The sequence below is a fragment of the Oenanthe melanoleuca genome, chromosome 1 (genome assembly GCF_029582105.1).
Source record: "Oenanthe melanoleuca isolate GR-GAL-2019-014 chromosome 1, OMel1.0, whole genome shotgun sequence".
Taxonomy (NCBI): domain Eukaryota; kingdom Metazoa; phylum Chordata; class Aves; order Passeriformes; family Muscicapidae; genus Oenanthe; species Oenanthe melanoleuca.
The window spans coordinates 99,184,111-99,207,906 of NC_079333.1; the positions used below are offsets into that span (position 1 = coordinate 99,184,111).

General features: G+C 40.4%; 1 protein-coding gene across 1 annotated transcript in view; it reads left to right on the forward strand.

Moving 5' to 3' along the window:
* The first annotated feature begins 8,117 nt into the window (after positions 1–8,117).
* Positions 8,118–23,796, forward strand: part of POLA1 (DNA polymerase alpha 1, catalytic subunit) — a 181,960-nt gene continuing 166,281 nt past the window's right edge. Inside the window, exons 1-12 of the mRNA XM_056498396.1 lie at positions 8,118–8,224; positions 9,641–9,765; positions 10,733–10,829; positions 11,238–11,318; positions 12,097–12,212; positions 12,463–12,525; positions 13,952–14,050; positions 14,845–15,040; positions 15,265–15,442; positions 16,357–16,532; positions 19,870–19,982; positions 20,443–20,559. Coding sequence (XP_056354371.1) covers positions 8,194–8,224; positions 9,641–9,765; positions 10,733–10,829; positions 11,238–11,318; positions 12,097–12,212; positions 12,463–12,525; positions 13,952–14,050; positions 14,845–15,040; positions 15,265–15,442; positions 16,357–16,532; positions 19,870–19,982; positions 20,443–20,559 — 1,392 coding nt within the window. The 5' untranslated portion in view covers positions 8,118–8,193. The remainder of the gene's footprint in view (positions 8,225–9,640; positions 9,766–10,732; positions 10,830–11,237; positions 11,319–12,096; positions 12,213–12,462; positions 12,526–13,951; positions 14,051–14,844; positions 15,041–15,264; positions 15,443–16,356; positions 16,533–19,869; positions 19,983–20,442; positions 20,560–23,796) is intronic.

The window sequence follows — 23,796 nt, forward strand, 5'->3', positions numbered from 1 at the left end:
GACAGTCCATAAATTATGAAAAGTAAAACCACGGTATTTGGTACAGTGTGATTTTATACCTGGTTCTTTCCACAATTCCGTAGTGAAGATGTAATATTTATTAAAATCTATGTTCTCAGGATACTTGTATAGAATCAAATTAGTCAGTCTTTATGTAAGAATTTAACTAAAAATGTCATGTTAATTCTGATATGGTTTACAGGTAAATCATCTGAAATACACAAATTCTTAAAAATAGTGGCCTTTGGTGATGCCATTCATCTGTGCTTTGTAGCACTGTTTTGAAAAAGTAGGATTACTTTGGGAGAAGTTCTTTGTATTCTTGCTCTTTCATGAACTACTTTTATAAGCACTTCTGAAAGAAAATGATGAGAAATCATGGTTGGGTTCTGACCAAGAGAATATCTGTCTTCATTTCATTCTTCCTGAGTCAGAGAGGTGGTCACTTAGTGCAGGAAATATTAAGTCAGTCTGTCCCATTATTAGATTGTCATTGCTAATTTTAATAATCAAGTTTTACTTATTGAGTAAATGTTTTTAGGGGAGGTTGAGGGATTCTCAGCAGTGACACTTTACTGATGGATGCACAGAGGTTAGAAAGCACTTAGATTAGCTAACCTCTGTTGGTCCTTCCCTTCCCAGAATCCAAATTATCTATTTAATCCACTCCAACACTGTTCACTCCAAACAGAAAGTTTTTCTGAATGTCTAATCTGAACCTCCATTGCTGCAAGGTGCTGCCACTACTTGCTTTTGCTACAGAGAACAGATTTACTCTCCTTGGCTTTTGTATGACAACTGCGGTTAAGATTTTGAGACAATAGTTTGAGGATTTGGAGTAAAGAGCTGACATTCAGCAGGAAGGTTGGTACTTTTGTTACATGCCTCTTGACTTTTTCAGACTAAACTGTCCCAGCTGCAATAATTTCTCATAGGTCATGTGTTATAATCTTTCTGTTATCCTCCCTGCTCTATTTTGGGTTTTCTGTAGATTTCTTACAGAGTGGTGCAAGCACAGGACTACAGCTGCAACTTTACTGCTACCAAGAAATACAATGCTGAGTGCTACAGAACTCTCTACTTTATATATCTCAGTATAAACATTGTCTGAATTATTCATATTCTCTTGCCTCCCTTTTATTGTTACAGATCAATATAATTTAAGAAAAATCTCTTTACTATTTACATTTAAACTGTGTCATTATTCCTTCTATCCCTTTTTCTCTTCTTCTGGCTTTCCAGATAAGCACTCCAATCTCCTTAAATCCACACAAACCTAAGACTACCTTCCTTGAACATATTTGTATTGCACTCATTTCTATCCATTTTCAATCTCCTGGTGCTCTCCTTTTCTGCCAGCTCAATTTCAAACTTCTTGGACTGATCATCAGTATTCTGTCACGCTATCTTTTCCAGGATTACAAGTCTCCAATACTTTTTTTTTTCTCTCCACTGCTCCTGTCAAGCTTTATCTTTCCATTTGTCAATGTTTCAGGCAAGTGCCTTCACAGTTTTTTCCCATACTATTTCAAATGCAAACCTGCCAAGTGAAACATAAGAAATTATACTGTAAACTGCATTTGAGTGATTGTTAGGGGTTCACATTAATATTTTTGGTACCAAAAACTTAATAAGAGTGAATCTGGAGAGTTTCATAATCTGGGTAAACATACACACTTTAGTTAAAGCAAAACACCTACTTTATGCACTGTAAAGATCAATGCCACTGGAACAGTGACACACAAGGAGACACCACCACCTGACTTATGTTTCTACCTTGCCTGTGGTGATGAGGCAGGTCCAAAATCTGGTATGATGATCTGGACTCTCAGCTGGGCCTGACTGCTCACCCTGCCTGGGTCTGTGGGACATAGCCCTGGGTGTCAAGTCCCACACCAGCCATACCATGTCATTGTCTCCTTGTCCTCATGGAGCAGCTGCTCCTTGCTACACCCTGACAGCTAGATCAGGCCTTCCTAAGTCCTGAGTTGAGCACACTGGGGCCTGCCCATGGCTGTGTAGGCTCTTCTGCAATTCCTCCTGTGCCATCAGCCTGACTGGCTTTGTACTGGCTCATTGTACTGGCCCGTGTCCAGCCTCAGTTCCTAAATAAAGCTCCTCTCAGAACTCACCTGGCAGCTCCTTGGGGGCTGGTCTATGGGGCTTCTCCCACACTTTATTTCATCTGCTGTGGTCCTTTTCTAGGCAATTGTCCCTGCCCTGGCTGAGTGTCCATAAAGTTATCCACTGACAATATGGCACCAACTAAATCCCTCTCCCCCTTCTGAGTTCTCAGGTGTGAGGACACCTTGTTTGTGGGGAATGGGAGTTCTATCAAGGCTGTGAGGGCACTGACAGTCCTGACCAAGGCTCACCTGGGTCCCCTGCCCTCTGTTCGTGAGCTCTGAGTTCTGGCCAGGGCTGTTGGTGCTTGTTGGAGTTTGCTGTAGGAGTGCTGGTCTCCATCCAGCCCAGCCACAGCCGTGCCCCTGGCTCCCTAGCCTGACCTGGAACCTGCCTTCCTGGACCTGGTGATTCCCCAGCAGAAGTGTTCAAGGCCAGACTGAATTGGGCTTTGAGCAATCTGCTCTAGTGGAAGGTGTCCCTGCCTGTGACACAAGGGCTGGAAGTCGATCAATCACCTGTAAGGTTCTTTCAAACCCAGCTCATTCTACAACTTGCCTGGTGAGCACTGGGCTGCATCTGAGCCAGGTTACCATCACTGGGCCTGACCCTTAGCTGTGTTTCTGGTTTGTTCTGATACCAGTCTCACCACCCTGGACTTGTCCTGGCTAATCCTGACTCCCATCTCCAGGCTGCCCTGCTCACACTCCCCAGGCTGGGGGGAAAGCCCCAGCTTCCTGCCAGGCTCCCCTACTGCAGGGAGCACCTGGCCCTTGTAGCTTCCCCTCAGTGTGAGCACACCCTTCCCCAGCACCAGACATGTCAGGATTACAACAAGACTTTGCAGCATCTCATGATGCTGTCCTCTTTTCTGCCAATGGGATGTGAAAGTATTCACATTCTCAAGATGAGAGTATTCACCCATAGAAACACATTTGATCTTCAGCCAGGTCTTGAAATGTAACAGCTTCTCTGCAATAATGTTCTGCTTATACATTAATTGTTCATTTTTGTGCAATTATAAAGAGAGAGTGCTGAAAGTAGTTAAAACAGAGACTTTCATGCTGTGGCAATAACTGTATGCTCTTGAATACCACTGGCATCAGATTTAATTCTTAGACATTATAATTAAGTGAGGGCTCATTTTCTGTGAGTTTGCTCTCACTTGTCTTCCCTATTTAATGTACATTATAATATTTTGTACTTTTCTTCTAGGCTTGAATAGGAATATTGTATTAGGCAAGCAGGTGATGAGATTCTGCTCTCTGTTCCAGTTAGCATAATTCCACCAATTCTGGTCCAGTTATCAGGATTTGCTGTAATTTAACTGCAATCAAAATTGAATTGTATTTGTTTAAGAAAGAAAAAAAGTGTCTCTGAATATTCATTCCATAGACTTTTTCTCTTGTAATAGAAATTATTGTGTGTTCTTTTTTCTATTTCACATTTTTATTTCAGAGCCTTAACATCCTAATAACAACTTTATTCTCTTCATCCTGTTGTTAGCAAGTAACTCAGGTAGGAAATTAAAAAGATGTGCAGTGAAAAAAAGGCATTTAGAGGCCAGTTAAGCAAGGAATTTACCCATTTAACATAAATGTCTGCATTATCATTATTGACAAACACAAGGAGAAGCATCTATTTTTTCATACTTCTGTCAATTAACTATATGTGAAGAGTTTTGAAAGCAAAGATGTCTTGTAAATAATAATTTGAGATTTCTTTTACTTTTAATTTATGAAATCTGTGCTTCTTTAGGAGTTTAGTCCCCTAAACAGTTAAATAATTATTGTTGAAATGTCACATGCATAGGACAGTTTAGTAAGCAGCCACAGAAGTGGTCAGAGCTGGATGAAATTAGAAGGAAAAACTTGAAGTTAATTTAGTGATAATGTGCATGAATTCTGACCATATCTGTATCGTTTTAATCTGTAAGGATTAAAAGTAAGATAATGAAATACTCCGTGTTTGTAGGATCATACCCGTAGAACATATACACTTATATCTTGAGTAGCATGCACAATTCTTCACAAAGACAATCTGTACTTAACAGCAATATAATAATTTTAAGCATTTTGAAATAGATATTGTACAGGTGAATTTGCAATTTTGCTGCCATTCACGATTTACTGGCATTGTTTTTATACCACCAGTCTTAATTTTAACAGATTTTTTTTCATCATCAATAGCATTACCTACCATTAGCTTAATGTGTAATGTCTGGATCTGAGAGTTTTAACTTTTTGTCCTTCTGTTTTTGCAGCAGATCAAGCACACTCTAGTCATTAAAAGAAAAAACTAATCCTCAATACAGTAATTATTTTGTCCATTTAACTTAGTTTTGATACTATACTCCATTTTCACTATACTATGCTAATGTATACTACTGCTTATATTATCTTGGAATGCTTGCAATGAGTTTACAGTATTTACTACTACTAACTTACATATTTAAATTACAGCTCTGAAAAAAGAAACAAAAAATACATCTTTGTCACCTTTTGTTGAAATCTGGGAGTTTCCTGAGGTTCTTCTTCCATACTGTGTTTCCTGCTGCCTACCATCTTCGTTACTATACTTGTCTTGCACTTTTCTCTGCAGCTATCACACTTGCCTCGAGGGGCTCTTGTTGGCTCTGAACCACCAGAATCCCCACTTCTTGTTCTTAAAAGACAATTGAGCAAAGGTTGTTCTTGTTGGTTGTCCAAGTTGTTCTCGTATGGTTGTCCAAATGGAGGTTAAAGATCAGCTCAAAGCTATGTGCTGTGATAAAGCCTTTAGCAGAGGAAATCCCAAATCTTGCTGGGTTATTTTTCCTTCCCAAAGCAAAGCCCATCCCTTGATCCTCCCACCTTTTATTTTTTGCCTCCTGCAGCATTTAAATATGCTTGTTATGCTGTGCTTTGGGAAACAAATGCATTTTTGTTATGGCCAGAGATGAATGTCAGGATTGAACTAGCATCCATGAAAAAGTCTTTTGTTTGATCTGTGCTGTCCCACATTGGAGCTATGGCAACAACTTCCGTTTGGGAAATTAACTGTATCACTGTGTACTGGCTCAAATCAGGGCATCACCTGAATGACAAACACGACACTGTTCACATGACAGCTGACAAAGAGTATTGTTTAATTTTAATACAAAGCATTAAAACCCAGCCAATTCAAAAATCCAAAGCATGCGAAATCTAGGTATATGTGAAAGGCACTGACATTCTATTTTTATTCAAACTGAAGAATTTAGAGATATTGTTATTCTATAAATGTTTATGTATTGTAGCTTAAAAATGCAGTAACTTCTGATTTTGAATCCCACATCACTCTTGGTGACTGTGCACGTTTAAAATAAGAAGTAAAGCAAAGAGTATCACATTCCTGTGAAAGAGAGTTTGTGTGTAGGTGTTGTTGGTTTAACCTGGCAGGCAGCTAAACAGTACACAGCCACTCATTCACTCTCCCACCTGCCCCCAAGTGGGATGTGGGAGAGAACTGGGAGAAAAAACCCTAAGTAAAGTAAGGGGGTTGAGACAAAAACAGTTTAATATGAGAAAAAAGGAAGAGAAAAGAAGAACAACAATAATTAGAATATACAGAGTAAGTGATGCACAGTGCAATTGCTTACCACCCACTGACTCATGCTCAGGCAGTCCCTGAGCAGTGGCCTCTAACCAGTTCCCCTCTAGTTTATATACTGGGCACAACATCTTAAGGTATGGAATATCAGCTGGGGTCAGCTGTCCTGGCTGTGTCCCCTCCCAGCTCCTTGTGCCCTGCAGCCTCCTTGCTGGCAGGTTGGGGTGAGAAGCTGAAAAGCCCTTGACTTAGTGCAAACACTGTCCAGCAACAACCAAAACATTGGTGTGTTATCAGCATGATTATTTCTAGAATCCAAAACACAGCCCTGTACCAGTTACTAGGAAGAAAATGAACTCGATCGCAGTGGAAACCAGGACAGCAGATCAGAGAGGTATTTTCCTGTAGCTGTCAGTGTTTCCAAGGATGCATGTTTGCTACAGCTAAGCTGGCCTATTAACTAGGTACTGCTGAGAGGGGTCTCATTCTCCCTGGCAATGGGCACTGGCTGTCAGAGTATACAGCCCCTTTCAGCACCAGGGAGTTGCCACAGGTGGCTGGGGTCATTCTGCTTCCACCTAAGACTAGGTCGAGCAGTGGGATAATGCTGTGTTATATTGCTGTGTTATTGTAAGCTGGGTATGCAAGTTTGGAGGACTGGGAGGTTTTTTATTTCTCTCTTACCAATGCAAAAGAGTCCTGGTGGAGAAGGAAGGAAAATAATTTTCATTTTCAGAACCACATAAATTGTCTTCTCTAGATAGTTGAAAACAATCAGTATATTCAGATCAGATAATATTAGTTCATGTTTCTACAACAGCATATCAGCTGTAAGGAGAGAGTCCTGTGGTGCCACCTGCCTTTGCAAGAAGCTGGAGTCAGTGCCTGCATATCTTCATGAGCAGTAAATGCTCCTCCACAAAATTCTACAAAAGATGGTGGTAGGTTTTTTGAGTAATGACTGGGAGCACTGATGTTTTTGGACAAAACATTGAGGTTAATATATAGTGAAACAGCACAAACCCCATCCATTTCTCTGCTTTTCTGAATGCACAGAGACAAATCTGAACCCTTTTAGAAGAGAGGACTTATAAAGCTTCAGGTGTCTTGAAGCTTTTAAAACCTTCTCCCATCTATGCTTGAAACTGAAATATATAATTTTCTGAACACAGTCCTTGCTCCTCAGCTGAAGGCTGTTATGTAAGTACTCTTAACACATTTGAGTTGAAGGTATCTCTGTAGTATCAAAATGAAGACAATATACCCCACCCCTCCACCCTGACCAAGCCAGGGGTATGCAAGGACAAAGGTCTGGCAGGTCTTTTCTCAGAGCCTTCCACATACTTGGCCTCTTGAGATATCAGAAATTCAGTCTGAATATTTGTTTTAATTTTTTTTTTCCCTATTTGTAGCAAAGAATAAAATAAAAAGGAAAAGAGGTTTGGAAAACAGCAGGGCATCCAGTATTATATATATAATATGTAAAAACTATATGTGCACATAATTGTAACTATATAAAATACATTTATATTAAATGTATATACACACATACATACATACATACATACATACATATATATATATATATGGCAGCTAAGCTGGCCAGCCACTACCTGCCTCTGAAAGACTCTAGGGAGTAATTTACTGAAGTTCCTGAAACTTGTAATAGATCATACCTACTTGAAATATGTAAAAAGAAGACCGTGGCTCCTATGTATGTTAGTCTTGTCATGATCACTATTCGACCTTCAGGGGTTAGAGGTCGATGGAAACCGTGTGGGAAATCCTCCTTTCTCCCGCTGAGAACGTCATTGCGGGATAGCTCACGCTCCGACCGGGCTCCAGCCTTTATCCAATTCAGCCTCCTCCCAGCTCCGGGGATGTATTTTATACATGACATTTAGACGTGATGTATTTATAACAAGGCCTATAAACATGGCTTTGCCTCATCTGCGGCACCGCAGCAGCAGATGGAGCCCTGCTCAGATCCCTCACACACAACTGGCGGGCCCTGGCGCCATACAAACGCCGGCAAAGCCGCAGCCGCAGCGGCGGGCCCGGCCCGGCCCTGGCCTGGGTCGCGGCCCGCGGTGCCGGCCGCTCGCAAGACGCAGCTCCGCCCGGCTCGGACCTCCGCTCCCGCTCAGGGCCCCGCGGGGGCGGGACGCGGCCGGGCCCTTCCCGTGGGCCGCGCTCCCTGCGCGCCCGGCTCCACCCGGCTCCGAGCTCCGCTCCCGCCCGGGGCCCCGCGGGGGCGGGACGCGGCCGGGCCCTTCCCGTGGGCCGCGCTCCCTGCGCGCCCGGCTCCGCCCGGCTCCGAGCTCCGCTCCCGCCCGGGGCCCCGCAGGGGCGGGACGCGGCCGGGCCCTTCCCGTGGGCCGCGCTCCCTCCGCGCCCGGGGCGGCCCCGCCCCCGCGCTCGCTGATTGGATGCGGCCCCGGCGGCGGCGCGCGGGGCTCCCGTCTCGCGCCACTTTCGGGAGCCTTTGGCGCGAGCGCCATGGCCGAGAGCGGCGCTCGGGGCCGGGACGGTGAGACTCGGGGGCGGGGGGGCGGCCGGGGCCCGTGTCCTTGTCCTCCTGCCTGTCCCCGTCCCTCGCAGGCGCCGGCGTTTCGCTGTCAGGCGGGGGACGCCCGGGCAGCGGCGCTGGTGGGGGCGAGGGCGAGCGCGCGCGCACCGGGCGCGGGAGCGCGCGTGCGCGGCGGGCGGGCGGACAGCGCCGCGGGAGGGTCCCGCGCCCCTCGTGTGGGGCTCGGCGGGGCCGCGCCCCCGCCGCCCTCACGGCGGGACCCTCTGCCGGGGCGCGGAGCGGGGGATCCGCGGAACGGGGATCCGCCCGGCGGGCGGGCTCGGGCCGCACGGCCCCGCGCCGGCGGTGCAGCCCCGCAGGGTGAGGCGGCTCTGCTGGGTCGCCGCTCCGGTAGGAGCACTCTGAGCCCAGGGAGCAGCGGCGGGCGCGGGTGGTCCCGGCCCGGGCTGGGAACGCGCTTGACCCAGAGGAGCGCGTTGCCTGAGGCGCTGGCGTACAGTAAAGGCAGAGGTCTGACAGGAGAAAACCGCGCCCGAAGCGGTCCGTCTTTGGAGTTGTCCCCCATGGACAAGTGTAAAATCCGCTTTGATCCCAGCCCTGAGCAATACAAATCCGGACTTCTCTCGGCTGCGCCTCCGGGGTGCAGCTCTAGTCACAAGCCGATGTCCTGCTGCACCAGGGGCCGACTGCCCTGCCCCTCTGGCCCCCTGGCCAGCCTCGGCTCAACTCTGCCTGCGCGGGGTGTTCAGCTGCTCACACTGAACCTGCAGCCTTGTCCTGGGCTGTTTGTTTGCTTTTGGAAGTTGGATTGGGTCCATTTGTTCCCTCTGGTCAGATAAGTGTTCCTCCTCCAAATTAAGAGAAAGAAAAAGGGTCAGGAGAAGTAGAAAGCATCTTGCAGGGGAGAACGTTTGGAAGGGAAGGAAGTGGAAGCGGAAAGGGGCGTCAGCTGTCAACAAATCATTAGTTTGTCTCAATCTGGTCGCACTCAAAGGTTTTGAAACCTCCTAAGACATCACTGCTTTGTAGCAGTGTAGGCCTTCTGTAAGTCTGGTATTCCTGAGTTGTCATGGAGACGTGCAAAATAAAAGGAGCTGGAAATTCCCAAGGAAGGGGTGTAGGGGAGGAGCTGTTACAGGCAAAGGCTCATGAGATTTTGAGAGGTGCTTTGGAAATCTAGGTGGTAGCCTCACACTGAGTGTGAGCTGGCATGAGAGGGCTGTTTGAGCTCCCCATCAGTCCATGTCTTCAGTATCATTCCAGTATTGGCTTAGAAACAGCCATCTGTGACTGTTTTTAGCCAAGCAGGTTTTGGTTTTAAGCAAAACAGCAGTCATATATTAATGCATCACTGAACACTTAAGTATCAAACAGCTCCTTGTTAAACTATTTTCTCTTGTTTTTAATTAATTACAGCTATGAGTGAGTCTGGAAGTTTTGCAGTATCACGTTCTAGACGTGAGAGGAAGAATAGAAGAGGCCAGCAAGAAGCACTTGAACGTCTGAAAAAAGCCAAAGCTGGGGAAAAATTAAAATATGAGGTGAAATTTCCTCATCTTCTTAATTAAAAGTGAATTTGAGCTGAGAAACTTCATCACCATTTATAGATATGCAAAATTACAGGAAACAAGCCTTTCAGATCAGCTTTTGTGTTTTTAAAAGTGTATGTTTTTCTGAATGTATCTGTAGTTTTCTGCTTTCAAATAGAATTTATTTGTTTCTTTCTGTTTTCAAAACTAACTCAGTTTTGTTAACTGCAAGTCAAACATAATTGCCATTGCTTGAGAACTATGCCACAGGGAAGGACCAATTTTTAAAATTGCATTATTAATGTTATGATAGGAAGTACTTTTTTTTAAATCTCAAATGCTTTTAAACTTTAATTTCAGACCTTTATGTGACTGAATTCCATTAATATTGGTATGCTGTGTTTCCAAAAAGAGACCAAAATTTAAGTGGTGGAACTGAAATCGGGCAGTATAACATTGATACTGTAACATTGTCCAATCCTGATGCCAACAGGAAGTGACTTTCTCATTGAGGTGAATAAATGTAAAGAAACCAGAAGTCCGTAGATCATTAACATGCAAATTTTCTCTGAGCACTCTGCTTGGGTACATGAAATTCCTTTCCTATTCATTGAGCTCAGATTGGTGTTTGAGAGTACAGCCAAGGCCAGAAGTCTCTACTGCTTGTTTTTTTCTTTTTAAATTATTTTTTGTAATATGAAATAAGCAATAAAGCAAGTAATTTTCAAATGAAATCTTTGCTAGTGCTAAAGTAGATTTTGAGTTTTAGTATACTGTGGTAATTTAAAAAAATTGATAACTTGATAACAGTCTTTTATTACTGCCAAAAAAGAAACTTAATGAATAACTGCTTACTAGTTGTGACAGTGTAGCAATGTAGGAACCCTGCATGCATTCGTGGGAACTTTTATATTCTGACTGAGTATCTGCAGTATGGATGGTATGGAAACTGTTAATCCTCAGTATACCTTAACTGTAGGTCGAGGAGTTCACGGGTGTTTATGATGAAATAGATGAGGATGAATACTCCAAGATGGTCAGAGACCGTCAGGATGATGACTGGATTGTTGATGATGGTAAGTTAAGATTTATTTGGAGAGTTATTTTGGTTCTAGTGTTAGGCTTCATAATGTTCATGCTTTGAGGCAAGTTATTGTTAGTACATTCTTAAAATTTGTTTTAGGAGACAAGAGAAAGGCAGTCTTTTAATGGAAATTAATCTTTGCATTTGTTAGGATGGTAATGAAAATATTTTTGAAATTTTATTTCCAGTTATCAGTGTTACAATTTTACTAAAAAATAGTGTTATTGATAATTGCTAATTAAACATATAAGAATATATTTAGCTGAGAATGCTGTAGTTTTTAATACTGCTTTTGAAACTTTTGCTTTATATTGAAGGGGGAAAAGTTTAAATATGTAAAAAATTCAGGAATATCAGAAGACAGAATTTAAACTGCAATTTTTTAACAACTTTTCTACAGATGGGACAGGTTATATAGAAGATGGAAGGGAAATCTTTGATGAAGATCTGGATGATGATGCTCTTTGTTCCAATAAGAAAGGTAACTTGTATGTGACTACTGAAAATTGTCTGCCAGGGTCTTTTAAAAGGTACCCAAAATGGGCAACTTCCTGTCATCAGTATGTGTGGTAAATATGGCCAAATAACAGATTGCTTGAAGCTCTGTCATTCTGTGTCTGTGGATTTTGTTCAGCCCCAGTGATGCAGAGGATCAAGGCTCACAAATTGAGGTCACATCACTGTTAACTGCTTTGGCACGACCGGGCACAGCTGCTCATAGTCGTGTGTGGAATGGGAATTCACTTATAGAACAAATGCATCTGGAAGGAGTCTTGCTTTTCAAAGCCAGTGCCTAAAAGATGTGTAGTCTCTCTTGACCACTAAAATACTTGCATGCTTGTAAGAATCTAGGATCATACAATTTTTCACAACTTTTTAATGGAATCTGGTGGCAAACTGAGAAACTGAGTCTGATGTTGAGAAGCCAAGGCTAGTGCCAAACTCCTGGACAGTAATTTTTTTTTTTTTACCTCTGGAGATGCTTCCATGTAAAGTATCTTTGTTGTTATTCTGGAGTATGTGAAAGGCATCTCTGACATGACTAGGAAAGACAGGGTGGTGAGAGGATTTTTTCATTTCTTTGTGTGTGCATGACAGCTGCTACAAAACTGAAAGATGACTAGGCTTCCTTACAGCCAGAAGTGTGAAGGTAGAAGAAGTAGACTACCTTGGCTATCTATCCCTGCTAATAACTGGACCTCTAAACATTGAACTTTTCTTACTTAAAACTCACTATTTTTAATTTTTTGTTTTGGTAGGAAAAGGTGGCAAAACATCTACAATTGATAAGAGGAATGTGAAAAAATCTGTGGTGTCAAAGCCAAACACAATTAAGTCTATGTTTATGGCCAGTGCTGGGAAGAAAAACACAGATGTAAGTTTTTACATTTTTGAATTTTAATATTTCTGACTTGTTCACAGTTGTAGTGGGAGTGGAGTAAACCAAAGGCTCATTTTAGTTTCTTGTGTCTAGCAAGACAAACTTCTGTTATGATCTCTTGTGTATGGAGCATTTCTGAAAATGTTGTATGTGTTTTGTGGAAATCCTCTAGTCATTTACTGCTGTTCTCCTGTTTGGATTTGCACACGTAACTGAGAACTGTTTGGCTAATCTTACTTTACAGAAAACTGTGGACCTGTCCAAGGATGATTTACTTGGGGATATTCTTCAAGATATTAGCGCTGAAGTAAGTATGTTAATAAAATCTGTTGGAAACAGCCTTAGTCCATTAATTTGTTGTGGAGCATACCAAGGAAATACATTTTTTTGTGAAACTAGACAATCTAAGACTGATTTCCTCTGTAGCACATCTCATTGGTGTAGTGTATTCCATGTGTGGTTGCTGTCTGCCTGTTGTCTTCACCATGCAGATGTTGCATGACTGCATTGCTTGGTAAGGCAATACCTCTCTGACCTGGTTACAGATGGGTTATATTAAGATGATGTGGAGCCTGTGTTAATGCAGCCTTCAAGGTTTTAGTCACAATGGGGTAAAAGAGGACTTGGCTGCTCTGAGCTGTGTGCTGTATATCTGTCACCACACCTTAGCCAGGGAACTGTAGGGCACCTCCATCTGAACTGTGTGGGTTCCTGGGAGGAGCTGAGGGAGCAGTGTTTCAGCAGGTGATGTAACCTGAACCTCCGTGTGCCTCCTGCTTCCCCAAATTTGCTGCAGAGAACCAGGTTAACACTCCCCTGGAGGTGGGAGTGCAGGATGCCTGTTGTGACAGGGTTGGACTGTCTCAAATACCTAATGTCCTTTTAGCAAGATTTATTAAAACCAAAAGGATTTCTCACATGTAGATGTTGAAACTGCTGTAGATACTGGTGAGTTACTGAGGTGGAACCTAATAAGCTTAACGTGTTTTTTCAGCACAGTAAGGGTATATATATATGTGAAGTTATTCTCTTAGTTTTGTTCTCTTCTTATTTTACTCCTCCCTATGACATCTGATTGAGGCTATAAAACCCACCATGACTATAACCCCTCTGCCCACCCCCCAGTATCATTAAAGATGCATTTCAATGCTGTCAAATTTGTAGAACATTGATAAGGGAAAATAATAATTACACTATGACTTCTATTTACTTAAATGCTAGTTAGCTACTCATTTTTGTGTTGTTTTGTAAATTTTTTTTTTGTTATTAGCTGTCAATAAGGTTAAGTATAAAATATCTGTACATGTAAATAAGTTAAAATGTGTTTTCCTCTAGTAGAATAGTGCTGAAAGAGCACTTCTGCCTTTCATGAGGCATGTATGTTCATAACTACTGCTTCAGCAGACATGAAAAACAGCACAAGTTATTCTGATACTTGTGCAATAAAGGCAGGGTGAGCTATTAAAATTCCCACTGTTTGAAAACTGTTTCACTTATTGATGGCAGTTTTTCTCAGATTGTTTCCTTCCCCAAAAAATCTAGTGTCTGTCTTCATGGGCTGACTGCCCTCATAAACATTGTTTTGTGGGTCTGGTTTTCATATCAGGAGGTGTTTTCTTCATCAGCCAAAAATATTGGTGTGCCTCTTTGATGGAAAATGTTACTAACCAAGGCAAAAGAAAACACTAAACAACTCTTCCTTTTGTCACTTTCTCTATTCTTTCAATATTCAGACAGTTCAGCTAAGTCCACCACCAGTTATAATGCTGAAAAGGAAAAGATCTGCTGGAGTACCACTCAATCCCTTCTCTGTGCAGTCCCAAACTTCTAAGGTAAAGGGGAAAAGAAAAATGTTCTCATTATTAACTACCACTAATTTATGTTTTTATTGATTTTAGTGCTGTTGACTTTTATGTCTCCTCTTGGAAATTAACTTTCTCCTTAGCTTTCATAGCAGTGTTACAGTGTAACTTTGTGCTTTTTTTCTTCCTTGCCTTTCGTGTGAACACTTAAACAGTACAATTAGTTTTGTGTCTATAGTATAGTAGGAGTTTGTAGCTGTTGTATTTGACAGGTGAAACTGCATGAAGGTGAGTTTCTGCTCAGTCTCTTTTCCAAAGAGTAGAAAAGACCCTTGGGGCAAGGAGAGGAGGATGGGAGGTGAAATAAGCAGGAGTGCGGAAAAGGATAAGAAACCAAGTGTTTGTAGAAATGGAAAGCAAATAGAAAATTGAAGCTATGGATAGTAGTTTGCCATAGTGGAAGATTTTGGAGTAAAAGGAGGATGGGCTGCTAAGAATGGAGGGCTAGGATTTTGTTAGGAGTTCTGGTAAATGGAAAGGACTTCATAGCTGGAAATACAACGAGATAGTTGGTAATGGTCTGTAGAAGGAAAATGAAGTAGTTAGTTGTGAGTTGCTACTCATCTTAACAGTTGTGTTCAAAACTAGAAGCAATTGGAAAAAAAAAAGGGAAGAGGTAGTAAGAGAGGATCATGGTGCAAAATATGTGGAACTTTTCCTCTAGCCCTGGCTACTAGATCTGCAAATAGCAAGTGAAAGTTTTTTTTTTTTTCTTCTTTGCTCTTACAAGATTATTTTTAACTCATGGTGGAAATGTTTTTCAGGTAATCACCCCTGTATCAAAGAAAGCTCCTGCTCATGTCAGAAAGGAAACTCTTCCTCCAGCTTCATTTCATCCTAAACATCCCAATTACACAGCAAAATCTGACAGAGTCTCTGAAAATGAGGACACCAAGCATGTACAAAAACCTGTAGAAAATGAGGGAATAGTGAAGGCATTAGGAGAGAAAGCTACTAAAGGTATCAAAAGAAAATCAAAACCCAATTCTGGAAACTCTTTAAATATGGTACAGTAGTGTTAAAACACTTGTTAAATTATGTTAGCTTAGATAGAAACAAAATACCATGTTTAAGGTATCTTAATACTGTATTTTATGGTCATGCTTATAGTGTGCTATCTCTGTATACTGCTGTAGTATGCAGTGTGTCATTTTAATGATTCAAACCTTTAGTTCTACCTGCAGCACTTCCAGATGATGATCAGGGAATGATGCACTTTGATGAGGAGGACTTTGATGAACCTATGGAAGCAGAGCATGTGGAAACTATACTTGAGACAGCTGAAAGCTTGAAAAGAAACAATGAAATTGAGAAGAAAGAGGCAGAACAGCTGGAATCAGAGAAGAAAGAGACATCTGTCTTGTAAGAATCTCTTTTTCCTCTTTTTTTTCTTCCACTAAGAAGGCTCTCAGTTTCCATAAACCTTAGATTTACCTTCATATTTATCTTTGTCAAAGGGATAATTGTGATATAGACAAAATGGTAATAATGCTATGCAATGCTTTTTTTTTATTTTTTTGTGGTTACATTAGGAATAATAATGTGCTGATAGCTACTTAATTGAAAAGTATTTAATGTTTTTGGGATCTAGCATGTGACAATATGTGTTTCAGCACACTGAGGTGACTCAGTGTAGATGTTGAATAGTGAACTTTGATGTCAGTAAACAAAACCAAAGAATTTCTAACAATACTTATTCTAAGTGAATCTGAAAATATTTCATAATAGATGTAGGTAAAAGTTATTGTTGCTAAAAGTAATGGTGAACAGCTATGTCTTTAGAAATAGGAAAAAAAGATGGGCTTTTCCCTGTTTTTGGGGTTTTTTTTTAATTGTTTAGAAAATCTTGAATCATATGTTTCCATAATGAAATATTTCAAACTGTAAAATTATTGAATGATGAAAAAGACCTAAGCGTCTAATGACTGAAAAGGTAGTTTTGTTGAAATAATCTGTCGTTCCCACTAAGCAACTTGTATAGATGGATGGATATATTTGATAGGTAAAGACTTGAACTGACCAAAGCTGAAGTACCAGGTGACTGATTTTTAAAGCCTGTATATGTGGTGTATCAAGAACCATACTTAAATGTGGGTTTCTGTCTTTGCCACTCCATCCCTCTTTTCAGAAGAAATCTGAGGAAACCCAAATATTGGGAATGTTACTTGGTAGTGGAAAGAAAAACAAAAGGCTGAGATTATAGGCCTGGAACAAAAGCAAAGTGGTGATTATACCAAAGGCAGAATTTTAATTGTCTTTTTATTCTTCTGCAAAAGTTGTTCTCTGCCAGGTCTCTCGTGTTGGGACAGAATTGATGAGGAAGAAGTTGATCTAGTAGCAGCAGAAGTTCAGCTGGACCCCAATCTCCTTCCACTTGTGAATGGGGAAAGTGATGATCAAGTCTTAAAATTTTATTGGTTGGATGCTTATGAAGATCAGTTCAGTCAGCCAGGTAACTGTTCAGTTAAAGGCAGAAAATGCTAATCTGATTATTCTTGTTCAGATTTTCTTTCTTGAAAATTGGGGTTTTCAGACTTGACTAAATTACATCCAGTTACCCTTTGTCTCTGTGCTCTAAGATGTTCATGTCTTGTTTCTCTGTACCTCTGTCTGCAGACCAGGGCACTGTGGCTGGGAGAAGAATGTCATTTCTTGGCCTAGTATAGAGGTAGGGAAGTAAAAGGGACTTACTAGCACTGTTCAGTGTTGGTGACCCGTTGTCCCTCTGAAAATTTTATACGCTCCAGAAACAAGCTGAAGTTGTTCATTTCTTGCTCAGTGATACAACAACTGAGCATGCTTTCTTGTTTTTGGAAAAGTAGTTCAAAATTCATGTGGTTGAATAAAGAGCCTGTGCAATAGCAGTTGCATGATTTTATACACAGTGAAGGTATGTCTGTCAGGGGAGGAAGGTGGTCTGAAAAACATGAGGTCTGTCTTGTATTTCTTAGCCCTAATTCAAACTATGTAAACCTCGAAGATTGTCTTTGAATTAAGATTGGTAAGATACTCTGTGCAGCTGAAGTGTGAATCCTAGCTCTCATAGTCTTCAAATTGCATCATTCTGATCACAGCTCTAACAAAACGATTTGTGTTCATATCTGTTGTAGGGACTTCCCATCCATCCCCTCATTTCATCAGCAGCTTTAGAATCTTGGGTTTCTAGTTTGTGCTTCATGTGTGTTTACCAGAAGGTTCTTTCACATGTTGTTGGAGGTTTTTTTCAGTTGAAGCTGTAAGCATTGACTCAGATACATTTCTTTGTTAACACCTTTTGTTGTGAGTTGGGATGCCAGACTTAAATATGAGACTGTGCTGGGCTGAACAGCTTGGTGATGGGAGTGGTATAATCATAGATATCTTGATGAAATCAATAGCTCTAATATAAAATTGCTACTTTTAAAGAACCCGCTATTGTTATTTTTCCTTTTTTTTGTCTTATAAGTCGGTGATTGCTGAATGGAACATAATTATGAAAAGATTTCTGTTCCTCGCATGCAAGGAGTGTTCTTTTCTCATTATGACTTTTTCAGGATTGAATAATAAAGACTGCACCTGTTTTCAATTAGTAATGTAGAAGGGAAAAATTTTGATATTGCTTTTTGTTTAACATGTTCATGATCTTTGTTTATGACTCATTTGCTGTGATGTCAAATGCATTGCCTGAAGAGTAAATACTATAGCATAATCATAAGACTCTTTCAAACTTAATGATTTTTTGGAGGTTTTCTTTTCATAATTCCCTTTATGGTCTTAGGCAGAGAACTTGAGAATTGTGATCCTATTAACATTTTAAAGAAATAACGAATAAAACCTGCCCTTATTTTTTTTTCTCCTCTGCAAGACATTTTCTCTGGGTCTTGACTTTGCTTACCTTTTGGTTCATTTAGTAGCACGCTCTTTCTTTTCACAGGCTTTGATTTATAAGCTTTTTTCATATTTTCTCTTCCTTTATTCTTTCCATGGCCTTGCAGGGCCCGCTATCTCTAAGTTGATTTTTTTTTTTTTGGTTTTGCATGAAGTGTCTCTTTAGACTTTTTGAAGTTAGTTCTGCTTTTACTGTCTGTGGGGGTGGTAGTGTGTGTCAGTGTTCAACTGGATTATCTCAAAAGGTTCCTTCCTTCCATTCTAAATTAATCTGACTCTGTGAAGTCTGGTTATTAAGACCACTTATTTGTCTGTGCTAGAGTTGATAGAAGTTTGTCTTTGCAATCCAGGCAGCTTTTTACCCTATCTTTGACTGGCTCATTTATCCTTCTTTCTACCTCCTCTGCTTATATCTACTCTCTGACAGATTAACTACTCCATGCTCTTTAATATTTCCAGCTGTTCAAGCAGTCAGCTGCTGTTTTGTGGTCTCACAGTTTCATCTTTCTGTATGATACAAACCTATCTTAGGTAGAGTTTTTTTTATCCCTTAACAAAAAAGTGGAAGATTGCTGGGGACAAGAACTTCATCTTCCCTGTCACTTAGATCTGCAATTGGAGCTCTTTCTCGATACTTCTATTCAAACTGTCTAAATCTTCAAGATTGCTTCTGTATTAAAATTTCTTAAGATACTTTGTGCAGCTGAAACTTGTATCCTTGCTCTTATCATCTTCAAAACTGCTGCATTCTTTGTCCTTGACAAAAGTAGTCTTGTTCATGTCTATTCCAAGCACTCAGAAAATGATTTTTCATAGCCTGTCACTTTGACTTTGTCATCCATCTTAGTGCATCTTCACTGATTTATCTTCGATCTAATGGAGTAAGAAAGGTACCTTTATGTCTGATAGATCTCCTGGCAAAGATAAATTATAGTTCTTAACCAAGGACTTGTTTGTGCATTGCCAGGCCAAGGAGAAATGCAGATTCCAAAATCTTCTATGCATGAAACCCTATTTCTGAGACAGTCAGGTTACATGGAGCTTGAAGGGAAGCTGGTAAAGCCAGGTTTCTGAGTTGTACTTGGACGTTTTTTGTACTTGTAATTTGCAAACTTACAGTTGGGTGGGTTGGTACTATGTTATCTTGAAGTTTGACATAATTCGATTACCCATTTGCAGCATTTAGTGCTGTTGCCAAGTTCTCTGGGCCCAATGTCAATGTAATGACATTGTCGACAGTCAGTTGCCATTAGTCCTGCTCTGTATAATATAATGAGTGTCTCCCTTGGTTACAACTGCTGTCTTAGCACCCAGGATTCCTAGGAATGTCATGCATCTTTTGGTGTCCTCATTTGTAAAAATAGTCACTTGAAAGCTCATCTGCTTCTAGTTGTTGTCTTCAGGGTGTGTTTCTACAGATTTTATTGTTAATACAGTCTTGATCTCACGGTACTGAAGTGTAGGGGAAAGGAGTTAATTGTACTGGTCTAGCTGAAGAGTGAAAAACTATAGATAACATGTTAGAGGGCTGATTGACAGCACAGGCATTCTGATAATCTTCAGCTTTCACTGACATCTCTCGCCTTCCTCCCTCTCCAGGGATATCAAATTAATATAGGCAGCAATGGAATATCAGAACAGAATTTTGAGACTGACTGTGTAATGCCATTTTGAATTTTACATACCAGGTGTTACTATAGTAATCGAGGTAGAGGCATGAAGAATGATAACAGGTGTCTGCTTGTAAAACTGATGTTTAAAACAATTTTGAATGTGTTGATACATTGGAAAGATTTGTTGTTCAAGGACTTAACACAGAAATGGTTGTTTCAATGCAAGAATCCATTATAAGCTGCTTCAAGTAAGATTAGAAATTATTAATTTTAAATTTGCATATTGAATTCTTTGCCCTTCTCCCTTAGGTGTGGTATTTTTGTTTGGCAAAGTTTGGATTGAATCTGCAACCACCTATGTCAGCTGTTGTGTGACAGTGAAAAATATTGAGAGAACTGTTTATCTGCTGCCACGTGAAACAGTAAGTGTGACTTTTAAGCACATCAGACATAAGTACCTTTCATTCTGCTTATGGCAGGTTGTGAGTTTAGCAGTGTGTTTATGGAAGCTGTTGGAAGCCAGTGTTGTCTGATGTAGGTGGTAAAGTTAAAGATAGTGTGTACACAATATATCACATGTGAGCTGCAGAGTGGAGCCCTGTGACTTCCCCTGACCCTAACTAATAACTGCAGACAAATTTTTACCCTTAGACTTGCTGCTCAGCAAATAAAGTGGTCGTGAAGTATTTCTAGAAAGCATAGTGCTTTTTAAACATTTTGTTTCAAGTAATATTTTCTAAATTTGGGATTTCTTAGCTGATTGTATTTTAGTTTTTCCTTAAAAAAGAGATACATGATTCATAATAGCAAAGTAAAATTCAACTTATTGTCATGTCTGCTGGCATTTTTGTTAATTTGTAAAACCTCACTTCTGTTTTTGAGGAAATTGACCTATCAACTGGTAAAGAGACAGAGACTCCAGTAACTATAATGAGTGTTTTCAAGGAATTTAATGACAGCATTTCACCAAAGTACAAGATCATGAAGTTCAAATCCAAGGTTTGTTTGCAAGCATTGTATTTGGTCATTTTCTGTTGTTCTGGTTTGTAAGGTGGGGAGGCTGTTGAAATACAGGGCAGGGAGGGAGGTTGTGCCAAAATGCAAATATAAAATCCTGATGTGTAAATGGCTCTGCTTGTAAAAACATCCAAAATAGCTATATTCCTTTAAGAATGGAAAATTTGCAACATGGTTTTTCCAGGAGAAGTTTAAACTATGCTTTTGTAAATACTCACTCATTAGCTTCTTTAAAACTGGGTTGAGTGTCAGACTGACTTGCTGAGCTGTTTTTGAGAATGCAGAACAGATAGAAATTCTGATACGTAAAGCCTTAGTATCAGCTCATACTGTCAGAGTTAAAAATGAAAGATTGTGTTGTCCAGTGGATAAGTCCGTACTCTAGGATTATACTGTCTTTGCATTTGACCAGATATCTTATTGAACTTTGTCTCTTGGCATTTCTCATCCTTCTTCTTACCTTCACAGATTTGTCTTTTTAGAGTGCATGCTGTTCAGAGTGTGATTGTTGTAGTGTGGCTATGCAGAAGGTAACAAGTGAGGACTGCCATTCAGTCTTGAAAGCTGTTCTGTGCTTTGAGTTATGGGCAATAGTCTTAAAAGTGTTATTTTACTGTGCTCTGTTTGCTCACCAAATCTTTAAAATGACATTGGAAAAACAAAGTATTGCTATAATGGAAACTTTGTGCGTAAATTAATATATAACTTGTCATGAATTGTCGGGAAAAGAGTGATATTGCTGATAATGTTGCAGATTTGGACTGAATTAGTTTGCTAGTGTCAGAGCTTTATTATTTACTTACATAGAGCATTTGCCTTTCACAGGAGAGGGGCATAGGTTGGGCGGGGAAATGTGGCAAACATTCAGCTTAGGGGAAAAATCTGTTCTGACTGAAGTGCTCAGAAAAGTTTATATTTCTTTAAGTAACGTATCACTAATCTGGCAAAGCTGATTTTCATTAGTTGTAACTTTCCCCATCCTGACAATCTTGTGATTTCACAGGATTCATTCTTGAATAGTTAATCAGCAAGTGAGATGACAAAAATGCAGGAAGAATGGAATTTAACAATATGTAAATGAGGGAAAATAAAAACAGTTTGTGTTGTTATTCAAGTTGGAAAGATTCTCAGGAGGTCATCTCATCCAAAGCCAGCTAGAGTAATTCTGAAAGTTGTTAAAAGGAAAATGTGAGCAGTGTTTCTCAAATAGCAAAGTCATGCAAGATATGACATCTTTTCAGCAACTTGTAGCTTAGTGTGTTATTTACAGAGTTCAGGGTAAATGGATGTGACATTACTACTTTGTAAAACCGTTTTTTTTCTCTAGCTTATTTTCTCAAAACTCTGATGTAAATTTAGGTTTTTCAGTTTTCTGTTATTTCTCAGGTATAGTTGATTATAACATAATTGCACGTGGGATCAGGAGTAAATATACTCCTGATTTAAATAAAAATCAGTAAATTTAACAAGATTTAAATTTAACAAGAGAGAAAATTTAACAAGAGATAAAAAACAAGCTAATAGCTCACTGTTCAAAAATCCTTTCAGGAATGAGGGAGAGAACTGAGAGAAACCATTTTCTGTTAAAAGAGAGGATGAAAACACTTGTACTCTAGAAAGTAAAGAGGGAGAAGGGTCTCCAAAAAGAGTCAGATCTGCTTACAGAATCTTGGGAAACCTCAATCTTTTCCATGATGTGCCTAGTAAGAATACTGTGAATGAGGTAATAGAGTAATGTAGTTGAATGTTCAAAGATGGCTCTTAAAAATCAAGATAAAGCCTGTCAAATTTTTACTGAGCTTACACAGAACTCGGGGCAAAAGACCCAACAGTCTTGTCTGGGTACCTGGCAATAGTACCCGTGGGGTCCTTGGATGTAACACAAGAGTGGGGAAGTGGCAGCACTAAGACACTGTTGAAATTTTCTCTTAAATATTGTAACACTTGGTCACCCTCATGAGGAAAGATTAACTCAAGTGACTTACAGGTACAAAAGATGGCAATTAGAAGGATGAGACAAAAGGAGCATCAGTTATACCAGAGATGACTGTGAAAGAGCTTTAATTTTTTTTTAGCTAGTAAAGTGAAGAATAATAAGACCTGCTTGCTCTCTAGAAACATTAAAAGGGAATGAGCAGCAAGAGAGCTATTTAAAGGACAGTTTTAGCAAAAGAGTGAATTTGTAGTTTTTAGTTCATGAATAAATTAGGCAGGATAGTTGGTGCAGGGAAGCTCTGAAATAACCTATCAGAATTGCTTCTGAACAGTAAGAATTCAACTTATGTTGAATTCTTAAGTAAACTGAGTTTTATTAAAAGGATAAAAGCTATCCAGCTTTATTTTGCTTGTGTAATTTTCTCCTAATTTTGATAGTTACTGCGTTCTGGGAGGGTTGAATGAGAAATGGAGATAGTGGGAAGGTATGGCAGTAGGAATATGGAAGGTAAGAGAAAAGACAAAGATAATATTTCAGTAACTCAGATATTCCAGATTGTACAAAATTGACTCTGAACAAGTGGCACCAAATCTGGCCGAATCTCTGCAGCAGGGAGGCTTTGTGCTCTCTGCAAGATGCCTAGAAGTAATAGGGTTGTCCCATTACTGTGCTGTTCTTTACTTCTGTTCCTCCCTGAGATACCTGAATTTGCCTGGTTATATACCTGAGTCTGTTTATCACAAGGAGTCATCAACCTCCTTTTCATGGTACTCGTACCACCAGAGACTATGTGTTCTTGCACAGCGCTTGCATCTGTGTGTCCATAGAGATGTGCTGGGCTCTCGAATTGAAATGATTTGTGGCACTCACCTAAAGGAATACTCCAAAGAAGTGATCATTACCCAGTTGTGACTCTATGTGGTAAACAGCTAATGTGCTTTAGATTTCCTCTGTGATGAGCAGCCAGGGGGTCAGTGCTGTGTTGTTAAGGGTTGGTGTTCTGAAAGATTTCAAACAAACTAATGGCTGTGTTGCTCAGGTCACAAGACTTGTGAGCAATGCATTCAGAGTAACATGAAGTCTCGGTGTTTGCGTAGTACAGTGAAACTGGACACTGCTCTTTTTCCATCATTAGCTGGAAATCAGGAAGGTTACTGACATCCCTGCCGTGCACCCAGAGTGCTTTTATTCAGAATATGCCTTTTTGTGATGATGTGGAGACATTGAGACAGGTTGTTCTCTGTGCATCTTGGCCTTGCCAGCACCCAACTTTGTCCCTTTGA